Raw genomic sequence first — 12,551 nt, forward strand, 5'->3', positions numbered from 1 at the left:
ATGTCATATGAATTACTGTTTTTGGGAGGCGTACACGATATCTGGAGTTCATTCAGGCCTCTTGGAAAATTGGTGGACCTTTTGCTTTCTATTGAAATCTCTATTATTACTTCTAACTGGAAATCTTCGGAGAACATTACTCTCAGACAGTGGTGGAATTCTGTATGTTATCATCATAGACTTGACAGCTACAGGCTTGATTCAACAGGAACTTTCTTCAAACGTCATCAGCTATGGTTGCCATTAAGTAACTATCTCTCACACACTGCGAAGGAAATGGATTTTTCTCCTCCTTTTAAAAAAATGTCAATATATTTCCTGTTTTTCTTCTTATATATACTTATTTCATCTTACATTCGCTGTAACTAATGCCTATTGCCTCTCTCTCCACATGGCTATCACTTGATTCCCTTTTCTATCCCTAAACCTCTTCTCCCTCTCCCTCTCTTTCTTCTTTCTTTATTCAAACTTGGAGTCTTTGATACTATATTGCTGTATATGCCTAATTCATGTACATGTTTAAATATGCATTTACAAGTACAATATTCCTCATGCATATATATTCACAACTGCATATCTCTGTCCTGGCAATGTTAAGTTAATGTTCTTGTATTTGACTCAATAAAAAACATCTTAAAAAAAAAAAAAGTTAAGCTTGACTGCTTTTGTGCCAAGCTACCAGACGGTTAGGCCTGTTTTTTTGTGTGACTTTTGTGGTTCTGACTGACAAAGATTGTGTTTGTTATCTGATTAGGGTGGTCCGAACTGCCAAGCCGGGACCCTGGACCGGAAACAAGGATCCTGGGACTGGTTTCGAGGTATCTTGCCTCATCAGCCAGGCTAGCTTGAATCCAGTGGCACAGTGAGTACGTTTCTTCGTAGTTACTTTACAAGTTCTGCACTGACAATGCAGAGTGTGTCCTTGTGGTATGGGAGAGCATGCTGGGTGGGCTTGGTAGTCGGGAAGCAGACAGGGGAGACAACGCCGACACTGATGCATCAGTCACAAATTATACTGTTTTCCCTTGTGTTGTCAGGGAATGAGACCAGGCTGGAGGAACAGGCAACCCTCCTGTTAACAAATTTCTGTTAACAAAGCTTCATTTAGTTGTATGTGCTGGAGAAACATTTCAATGAAGAACCAATTCAAACTGTTCAGAAAATCATGCTCTTAATCCCTATGTATGGAGGGACATAGAAGCTTATTTACGATTTGGTGGGCTCCACTCCATTCCACCAGGTCAGCAGAAGGTTGTACCCTGCAGCCCATGGAAAATACAGCAGGCCATATTTACAGACGCCTGCCAGGGAGGTGGAGTGTCGTAGACCTCTGTGCCTTCAGAAGAGACAATACCCCCAACAAATGTTCTTGTTTTTCAAAAATAAGCTCCAAAGTGGAAGTTTGGTTTCAAAAAACAAAATACTCTGACATGCTACTAGTTTTCTCTCAGTGTCTGTGGGACTGCCAGAGATTCCCTGGCAGTCTCAAAATGGAAAAGATTATGCCTGAACATCCATCCTAAATAGTGCAGAAGGTCTGAGGTACTTTGACTGTGGCCCAATGTCAATTGGAATATCAGTGGCAGATTCCACCGGCAAAGCCAATAGAGGCTAAGCTCTCAAAAACATGGATATTCCCCTGACTCTAAATAGAGTGGGAGAACAATCGTGGACGACTACATAGTTCCCCCAAAATATAAGTAAGACCGATGGGGCAAGATGTACTAAATACTGGTCGCAAAATGTTACAACCATTATTTTTGCGACCAATATTGAATATAGAATTTTATGAACCGACCTATGTATTACTAGGTCTGCTAATAAAATTCCGTATTGCAGTTAGTCATAATCCGAGCTATCTTGTGAATACTAATGAAACAGGTTGCAAATTTGGACTTGTAATTGGTGGCTATCAGAGGAAGGGGAGACTACTAGGGTCAGCAGACCACCATATCTGTGATCAACTTGAAATAACGTTTTCTTTCATTGTAGCACATTTTCCATAGATAAAATAGGACTGCCTTTATAAAAGAAAGTGTATTCTTTTTTAATATGTTTTTGAGAGTTGGCAGTGGTTCCCTGGACCACTCTCTACTTTCCAACAAAGTTTTCTTTCCTACATTCATAAAGTGATTAGCTTAACACCCCAACTTGAAAGTCTGTAATTTTTCAATGTTTTGTGAACGGATTTCGGTTACAAAAGAGTGATACATCACATACTGATTATTTTGAAGAGACGCCTGCAACATGCACCTTTCACATACTAAATCACTATCCAGTCACTATGCCGTTTTAGGAGTTGGTAAACTTTACTTGCTCCTAAAATTAGATTTGTACATTGGAAATCTATTTTTGTAGTTGCAATTTCCATTTCAGAAAAGAGAGTTCATTTTTCAATTTTACATGTTCTTAACGTCCTTAACTTAGTGAATTACTAAGATAGTTAAGACACAAATCACACCTCTGAAGAGGGGTTTCAAACCTAAAGTTGCTGCACAGGTATTTGATCAGATAAATCTACAATGTTTCCTATTTAACTAAAGCAGAGCAGGATGTTCAAAGCTTTTAGCTTAAATTCATCTATCGGCTAATCGAACCATCCGTAAGAGAAAGGTTCGCTGTCTTCCAGAAAATGGGGTTGTCTACACACACTCATTAATGCTCACTCTCCTACTGTGTCACCAAGGCTGTTTCTGACAGAAAGCATGTCACTGTCACCTGTTAAAGGCCATGTGATCAATGCGATCACCAAGCTTATTTATTTATTCCGTCTCCATGCAAGTATAATCCCTACACCCAGCTTCAGCAGTGGTAAGGGGAAGGCGTCTTCAGTTAAGGGTGTTTGATCAAAAGAGCCTATGTGGGTCCCCTTAAACGCTATTTGCGTAAGGGGAAACAAAAAAATATCTTAAAAGAGGGAAACCTTAAACTTGGTAGCTTAAATTGCCAAACAGCCTAGACATCTGTCTTTGCAGCACTTTTTCGTCACACCTTCTCCTGGCTGTATTTATTTTACCCACATCCGACAAAAAATCCAATCAGTCTTGAAATTCTAAAATGACTCATACCCTCTATCTAATCAGTATACAATTAGGGCCAGATGTAGCAATTTCAGATTTTGCGATTCGGAAATTGCGAGTCGGTGCGACTTGGAATTTCCGAATCGCAAATTCAGATGCAGAATGGTGTCTCAGACACCGTCTGCGAATAGCTATGGGGTCGCAAAGACCCACCTCATTAATATTAATGAAGTGGGTCGCATTTTGCGACGCCATAGCGATTCCCTGCACTCACAGGGATGGTGGCCTGCTGGAGACAGCAGACCTCCATGTCTGTGACTGCTTTTTAAATAAAGCAGTTTTTTTTTATTTTTTATTACAGCCCGTTTTCCTTAAAGGAAAACGAGTTGCAATACAAAAAAAATAATGAAACCATTTGGTTTCGTTTTTTCAGAGTAGGCAGTGGTCCATTGGACCACTGCCTGCTCTGAAAAAACATTTTGGGCAACATTCACAAAGGGGAAGGGGTCCCATGGGGACCCCTTCCCTTTTGTCGAATGGGTAACCACCAGTGTGACACTGGTGGTAACTGTGAATTGCTTTGCGACCACGTTCGCGGTCACAAAGCAATTTAGCATCACGGTGCGAGTCGCAAATAGGAACCGGACACCCTTTCCTATTAGCGAGTCGCATTCACATTTTGTGAGTCGGTACAGACTCGCAAAATGTGAATGAGCATCGCAATGCGCATTTTGCATGGCGCAAACTGCGATTTTCGCAGTTTGCACCATGCAAAATGCTACGTACATCTGGTGCTTAATCCAAACAGTAATTGTCAAAGCCACTAGGCCTTGCCTTTGTTACCTATTAGCTTTGCCTTTTTTACCTATTGCCTTTGCCATGTTGTTAGTCACACTCCATCACATCTACAATGCTGTGCAGCGTGGCCAAAGTAAAAAAAAAAGTCTTTGAGGTACCCGTCTGCTTCGATTTGTAGGTGCACACACGACGCATGGTCGTGCTTGCAAAACCAAAATGATCAAAATGACAAGGCCTTTGTTTTTTTCTCACTGAACCAAATTAGATTAGTAACGAAAAAAAAAACGTGCAAACGCATTTTTTTAAGCAAAGTAGAGGAACCAGAAGCAACATAGAGAGGGTGGAGAAGGGAAGCAACAAAGTGAAGGGTGGGGGTGTAATGGTGTAACAACACATGGGAGGCAGAAGGGGCGAACAGTGAAGAAACATGGAGGAGGGTAGGGGAACTGCTGAAGCAACACTAGAGATGACGCAAAAGCAACAGGGAGGCTGGAGGAGACACAAAAGGAATGAGGGTGGAGGGAGGGAGTGAAAGCAACATGAGGTTTAGGGGAAAGGAACAGGGTAGATGTGGATTGGGGAAAGCAATAGGAAGAAGCACACAGGCAAGGGCAAGAGGGAGGAGCGGGGCAATAAAGCAGCCAGATAACAAAGAGTAACACAGAGTGCAGGGGCGAGTCTAACATCAGGGAAACAGCTCAAAAACACACACACTCTAATGAAGTGCTTCACACAAAAGAAAAAAACATTGCATGAAAATCAAGCAATGGAAGCAGTGATGCCAGCCAATCAGAGATTGTAAAGAGGAAATGCTTCTAGGGAGGGAAAAATACAATAATGACAAGCTGGAACATCAATAAGAAGCAGGTAAACAAGAGTAATTATGTGCTTGGCTAGCCACAATATGCCTCGCAACAGATAACTCAGGCACTGTCTAGTGGGATCGACATAAAAATCGACCAGCCCCACTTTGCATTTATAGCACTAGAATGCTAACTGCTAAGGGAAAAAAGCAAAGTCACAAAGCATACAATATTTTCCATTTAAAAAACACAAAATGATATACTCTTTTTAAAAGCAGTATAACTGAATCGCCAATGCACAGTAAATCCACACAGAGCCAAATATCATCCAATGTCAAATTTTCACACTCTGATAGCAAATGTGAGTGAGTAGGTGCTTCCACTCTGTGGCACAAGTATGTAATGGTTAGATAACCTGACAGGAGGATGAAGCCCACAAGCTATGGATACACCCATCTGTGTTAAGAGAAAAGATGCATTTCATATTGGGCTCATCAAACCACAATGTAGCATTGCTGCACACCCTGATTGGTTGCTTACCTATTTTAGTAAATCACTCAGCTGAAAATGTTTTTAAGAGCTAAAACCAGCTCACGTAATGCATTATTTGGTCATATGAGGCTGCAGCTGCATATACAAGATTATATAAGTGCAAATGATGCTTTAGATGCTTTGGGAGTGCCACTGCAGTGTGTGGCATGACTTGGTCTGTGACAATGCAATAAAAGGGACAGTAGGGGGATTTATGGCAGATGCTGGGCAACTGAGACACAGCACAGCAGCTCATCTCCTTTCTTCACTGTTTTTCACTTCCTGACCACACCAGTGTTGCTGGGAACAAGAATTCCTACCAGTGTTCCTCCTTTGACCTATTAGCTCACATTAGGAGCTACTGAATTTGACTCACTATGGGTAGGACTACAATACTCAACAAAGTAAAAATATCTCTAAGACAGTCCTGTCTGTTTTCTGGTCTTGACATTGACTTTGTGATCCGTGATTTATACACTGAAAGGGCAGTCAAAGGAGTATGAAGTTCTAGGGAAGTGCCACTGTTGGCATGGTTACCTCCCCCCACACACACTTTTTGCCTAGTGTTGATGCCAACTTTGATTGAAAGTATACTGGAATCCTGCTAACCAGGCAGCCAGCAGCAGTGTTCTTATACCTTTGTTTCCACAATTGGCACCACCCTGGCACACAGTTAAGTCCCTTGTAAAAGGTACCCATGGTACCAAGGGTCCTGTGGCCAGGGGAAGGTCTCTAGGGCTGCAGCATGTATTATGCCACCCTAGGGGATCACTCACCAAGCACATATACACTGCCTTGCAGCTTGGGTGTGTTGGTGGGGAGAAAAAGACAAAGTCGACATTGCACCCCTCTCAGGGTGCCATGCCCACAAACCACTGCCTGTGGCATAGGTAAGTCGCCCCTCTAGCAGGCCTTACAGCCCTAAGGCAGGGTGCACTATACCACAAGAGAGAGCATAGCTGCATGAGCAATATGCCCCTACAGTGTCTAAGGCCATTCTTAGACATTGTAAGTGCAGTGTAGCAATATTGAGTATATGGTCTGGGAGTTTGCCATTACCAACTCCACAGTTCCATAATGGCTTCACTGAATACTGGGAAGTTTGGTATCAAACTTGTCAGCACAATAAACCCACACTGATGCCAGTATGGGATTTATTGAAAAATGCACACAGAGGGCTACTTAGAGATGCCCCCTGTATGTTAGGCAAACTGCTAGTGTAAGACTGACCGGTCTGTGCCAGCCGGCCACTTTCAGACAAGTTTCTGACCACATGCGGTGAGTGCCTTTGTGCACTCTGTTGTCAGAAACAATGCCTGTTCTGGGTGGAGGTGGTTCACACCTCCCCCCCTAAAGGGAAATGTAATACCTGTCTATGACCCTCAAAGGCTCATGCCTCGGATTACAGTGCCCCAGGGCACTCCAGCTAGTGGAGCTGCCCGCCCCCAGACAAAGCCCACTTTTGGCAGCAAGTCCAGTGGGAAAATTAGGGAAAACAGGGAGACCACCCTAGCTAGGACCACCCCTAAGGTGTCCAGAGCTGAGGTGACCCCTTCCCTGCAGAATCCTCCATCTTGGTTTGGAGGACAGGGACCAATAGGATTAGGATTGTGCACCCCTCCCCAAAGGGAGTGGCACAAAGAGGGTGTAGCCACCCTCAGGGACAGTAGCCATTGGCTACTGCCCTCTGACCCCTAAAAATGCCCCTAAATCTAGGATTTTAAGGACCTCCCTGAACCCAGCTCACCAGATTCCTGGCAACTTGACAAGAAGAAGAAAGACTGCTAAGCTGAAAGCCCCAGCAGAGAAGAAGGAAGACCACAACTGATTTGGCCCCAGTCCTACCGGCCTGTCTCTTGCTTCAAAGAACCTGCAAAAGAACAGCGACACATCCAGTGGGACCAGCGACCTCTGACAAGCTCCAGAGCACTGGCCTGCACCTAAGAAGAACTCCCACGGACAGCAGCCCTGTCTAAGAAGAAACCAACAGCTAAGGACTCCTGAAACCCGATGCTCTGTGTGGTCCCTGCACTCAGCCTCCCCTGTGCCGCTGAGAGTGTGTGTTGGTGCCTACTTATGGCCCCTCCAGTGCTCCGTCAATCCCCCTGGTCTGCCCTTCCGAGCTGCGGGTACTTACCTGCAGGCAGGCCTGATTCCGAGTACCCCCTGTCTCCATAGGAGTCCACGTTAAATGTTCTCATCTTTGACCTCTGCACCTGGCCGGCCCCGTGATGGGTGTTTGAGGTTAACTTTAACCCCAACCGGAGGACTTCCTAAAACCCAGAGACTGAAACTGTAAGTGTTGTACTTACCTGCAAATCAAACTAACATTTCTTCCCCCAGGAAAATAGGTTTTTGCTATATAAAAAACATTGGTCTGGAGTTAAGTCATTGAGTGTGTGCTTCTTCTATTGTCTGTGTGTGTGTACAACAAATGCTTTGCACTACCCTCTGAAAAGCCTAACTGCTCAACCACGATACCACAAGAGAGAGCATTAGTATTATCTACTTTAGCCTCTGTTAAGCCTCTGGGGAACCCCTGGACTCTGTGCACACTATTTTTCATTTTGATATAGTATATACAGAGCCAGCTTCCTACAGAAGTAGTTGGCCCCATTACCTAAAAGACAACGTGTAGTCTACCTAACACCTTTCACATCACCTCCATGCACACAACACTGTGGCGCCCTCAGGGGTCCATCACATCCTCTATATTAGTCAACATCTACTAAGCCCCCTCATCAAATCTGATTAAGAACAGTGACATAACCAAACTTGAGGGGGTTCCCCCTGCAAATTCCCTGGAGCCCCCCCCACCTCTCCGGACCCAGTCAGGGGCCTGCAGCCCATGCACAGTTTTTGGGTGCTAAGGAGGGCCCCCTACACTGCGGGGGCTGCAGGGGCCTGTGTTACAGCACTGATTAAGACATACAACCTCACCTGTTTGCAAATGACACTCAAATCATTTAGAAATGGACAGCCCTGAAGACTTCTACAATACACAACTTGATGACTGCCTCTGTGCAACAAACAAATGGATGACGACTAACCATCTAAAGCTCAATACTGCAAAGACAGAGATTATGACCTGGGGAAAATGGGAAAACAGGCCTACCATCATATGTGCTTTGGAACTTAAAGCCCCTTCAACAACATCAAGAGAAGTTAGTAACCTAGGACTGAACATGGATTCAGATTTTTCTTTAATACTGTATATTAACGTCAGCAAGTGTGCCACCTACACTTTGAAAACACTACATTGCATCTCCTCATACCTTGCATACCAATGTAAACTGCAAGCCATACTCACATTCATAATCTCCAAGCGGGATTCTGCCAACAGCCTATTTCTTGAAGTACCCACATTTATCATAAGCAAAATACAACTTATCCAAAATGCTGCTGCAAGGCTTCGTCTCACCTTTCACCCAAGAGACTGCATGACTCCAGTCATCGCTCCGCTGGCTACATATAGCTAGAAGGGCAATGTTCAAGGCACTCTGCATTGTCCACAGAGCCTCCCAAGGAAAAGGATTGCTATTCCTACAGGTTAATTTCAAGCAATAAAAACTAAATACTCCTGTACTCCAGACTTGCAGAACTTATCATCATACCAATTTACCATAGGAAATCTGCAGGAGGCACTTATTTCTCAGTACAAGCCACCAAGCTCTGGAACTACCAGCCAAAATTTAAGGCACCCAGGAACATATACATTTCTGAAGACAGTTGAAAGCACGGCTATTTCGTAGACAACTTCATTGCCCACACCCCAGCAGCAGAGCCCAGAAAACAGTTGCACTCTCAAATGCAATCATCAGCTTACAACCCATGAATGGAAATAACTCAACCAGCAAACAGCTTTCGATATGCAGATAGGCTCAGAAGGGCGGAGCTATGTATGGTTTGCTGTGGCATCATGTAGTTATTGTTGTATTGTGGGTCATAAAGTGTTTAATGTCTGGATAGAAAATGTTTATATGTCATGTTTTCCATTCGTATATGTTTGAATCTTATCCAGAGTTTTTGGTTCGCTTGAACACAACAGTTATGTACTTAAATGTATAATAGTCATGGCCCACAATAATATTAAGACCATAATATGCAGCAATCAGCAGTAATGGTAACATAATTTTTAGATTTACATGAGACATCTGCTATAAGGGTTGTCCATCACTAGCACAGTACAAACAAAAAACTAAACATCACCAAATGAACAGGAACAAAATAGCTGAAGAGAACTGTCCTGTCACATACTGCTGGACAATTCTGAGGACTGTAATATAGCCCACTACTGCAGATACCAAATATCTATGCAATCAGACCGCTTCATTGCAACTCGCAAAGATGTTCTACTAGGGGTTGATAATAAAAACGCCTATCTTAACAGATCTCGACACTTCTCTCTCCCTTCAGCCATGGCAACTATACACAAAATCCCAGATTGGGCAACCCATTGCAGAAACCAGCTAAGCAGACTTTATCATATTAAATACTATAAAGAAACCACCAGAGCTATTCAAAGCTAATAGCATACTGAAAAGCATAAAAATTGTGCATCTGTCTCTCACACTTCATCATCCACCACACTGCTACGCCCTGAGTCCCATAACAGGGTAACCGCACCTTGGTGATCTTCACGCACGACATGGAAAAACTTTCCACATAGGATCAAAACAAGGACAGCATCCTTCCAACCATACATGGTGTAGCGCACTACCCATGTGGGCAAGTGCTTCAGCTCCCCACATAGAGGTAAACAATACAAAACAATACCTGTGAGGCAATTCTTAAAATATGTCCATTACCAATCATTGGCAGGTAGAGAATTCGTGGACCTCTGAAAACCAAATGCTATACAAAACAGAACTGCATTAACCTTTCGAAATATCTGACTGCACTGCCAGGGAAGCTTAGCCATGTGTTCCCACAGCAAAGCCGTGATCATTTCCAAACTGATGAATACAGCCACATTGTTGTAGAGACAGAGAGAAGCATGCCTCCCACTAGATAATTGTTGCAGCACCAAGCATCAAATAACACGAAGAATAATCCATGGGTTAAAATAACAGAGGGAACACAGTTATAATGCCATTCACTAAAGCCTTTTCCAGCAGAAGAAGTACTTTTATCCAAAGCTTAGGTGCTTGAATTAGAATGTCTTTGAAATGTCTCCTTTCGTTAGCATTTTACCAATAACTTCGAATACACCTGTCAAATAAAAAAAAAAAACTTACTATATATAATGTGCTACATATATTCCATGTGATGGCAGACCTCCTACTTTTACTACTCTCAAATGAACTCCTTTTTGCACGGGAAGGAACGTATGAACTCACTCTTAAAGAATGAATGAAAAACTGATCTCTTTCAAGATGCTGTCCAGAAGTGAAACAAAAGCATTGCACATCACGTTCTCTGACTGACCATTTCCGGTTTGTAACGATGGTTACGGCCTCCCCACGACACGGTACAATATTGCATCATTGCTGACACCAGTGACGCTCATGTGGCTCATTAACACTGACACGAGCTCCAATAAATAGGCCAATAAATGTCTTGGTTGTTGGTGTTTCATATAACAACCTCCATGGTATATGATTGATCATTTCAACGACTTTCGAGGGGGCTACTGTTAATACTTTAGATATTTAGCAACAATCTTCAATTGACTTTTACGTTTATTCAGATTCCCTTAAGCAAATGTTGGTGCCAGAAAATCCTTCCTTGTACTTAGCTGTGCAAGTTGGACTGAGTCTGCACCTCAGTGCTAAATAAACACTACTACTTAAGAGCATGAAAAGACAGAAAATTCAATCACGCTCTGCTTCCCATTGGACATTTAGAGAGCGCAACCGCCACCCTCAATGGCGGCAGCGAAAGGGTAAACCCAAACGTATGGACGAAGGGAGGGGGAGAGTAGAAGCAAACACATACCTTGCCCTTGAGTGACAGAATAAAACTCTGCCGCTATCCTTGCTGCCTCCTTGCGGTTCCCCTTCACAATGTAGAAGTGACTCAGCAAGGCAAGGCTGATTTTCACAAATAACTTAAAACAGAAAAGAGCCAGGACTGTGAAGTAGACACTGCATAGCCTCTCGGTAAAGGCGCGATTTTCCTCAAGCTCCGTCATCGCTGCTCTAGAGTTATTGTCAGCGTTTCCGAACGAATCTCGAATGTGTTGACGGTGTCACATGGCTCGAGCCAGAAGCTCTCCAGAACAGCTGGCCCTACGGAAAGATGATATCAGGTGGTCATGATGCCTGCTGCTCAAAATATGGGGATTATTTACACTGTACATAACTCCCGTGCCCACTGCACTCTCCCTAAGGGCCTGCGGGCGCATTGCTGAAGCAGAGTAGCCCCAGGCACCACCTCCAGACATTCTGAATGGCATTTTTCATTACAACATATTATATTCTGAGACGGGTCATCATGACTGGCATGCCACTAACCACCGAGCTGTCTTAATGACTTGCATTTCTGTTCTCTAAAACATTGTCTTAGCTATGACAATATGATATCACATTTATGTGTTTCCTTTAGCCTAGGCAGGATCAGTAGCCCTACATTTTGGACCACAAGAATCACATTAGATCGTTTGTAGGTCGAGCATAGCAGTGTACAAGCGCTGCTTTTCCGAGGTGTTGGTATGTATCTGGGCTTTTAACCACGCCCATTGCACACCTATCACTATCACTCCTTCATGGGCTTTCCTTTAAAAAATCCTTTGTTTTCGTTGGTAAATGCTTTACGTTTGTCCCTCTTTGGGGCGTTTTTGTTACTGCCTTGGCCATCGACCCTCTTACAAGGATAATTGCACTTTTGCTGATAACTTTGACTGCGAGCGAACTTCTTTTTCCTTTTGTGTCTCTCATTGGTGCTCACGCTCATGGCGGCGGTGCCGCTTTAAATTGGCTCACTTATGCCAACTGTTTAACTTTTTATTTTCAGTTTTTGTGTCAAGAAAAGTCTAACTTGAGCAAATGCAAGATCCATTCACACCTCCCCGCAGACCACCCGTGGACCCTTCTGCTGCCGGAACTGCACCTTCACCAGCCCCACGCCAACGACCCACCCACCAAGGCAGGACGCATCCATTTCAGATGTATCCTCCTCAACACCTGCTCCGTCCGCAAGCACGCAGCAGAGCTATGGAATCTACTCGACTCAGCCTCCCAGACGTCGCCTTCTTGACCGAGACCTGGATGAACCCCTCCTCAGCACCTGACATCGCCATAGCCATCCCGGACGGCTACAAGATCACCAGCAGGGACCGCTCCAACAAACCAGGAGGAGGCATCGCCATCATCCACAAGAACACCATCAGGATCACGACCAACACCGAAGACACCCTCAGCACCGCCAAACACCTGCATTTCCAAATCTACACTGACCC

General features: G+C 43.9%; 1 protein-coding gene across 1 annotated transcript in view; it reads right to left on the reverse strand.

The window, feature by feature from the left end:
• ASB5 (ankyrin repeat and SOCS box containing 5) overlaps positions 1–11,285 on the reverse strand; it is a 341,741-nt gene extending 330,456 nt beyond the window's left edge. The window contains exon 1 of the mRNA XM_069244651.1: positions 11,090–11,285. Coding sequence (XP_069100752.1) covers positions 11,090–11,285 — 196 coding nt within the window. The remainder of the gene's footprint in view (positions 1–11,089) is intronic.
• Positions 11,286–12,551: the final 1,266 nt, after the last annotated feature.

Source organism: Pleurodeles waltl, chromosome 1_2 (genome assembly GCF_031143425.1).
Source record: "Pleurodeles waltl isolate 20211129_DDA chromosome 1_2, aPleWal1.hap1.20221129, whole genome shotgun sequence".
NCBI lineage: Eukaryota > Metazoa > Chordata > Amphibia > Caudata > Salamandridae > Pleurodeles > Pleurodeles waltl.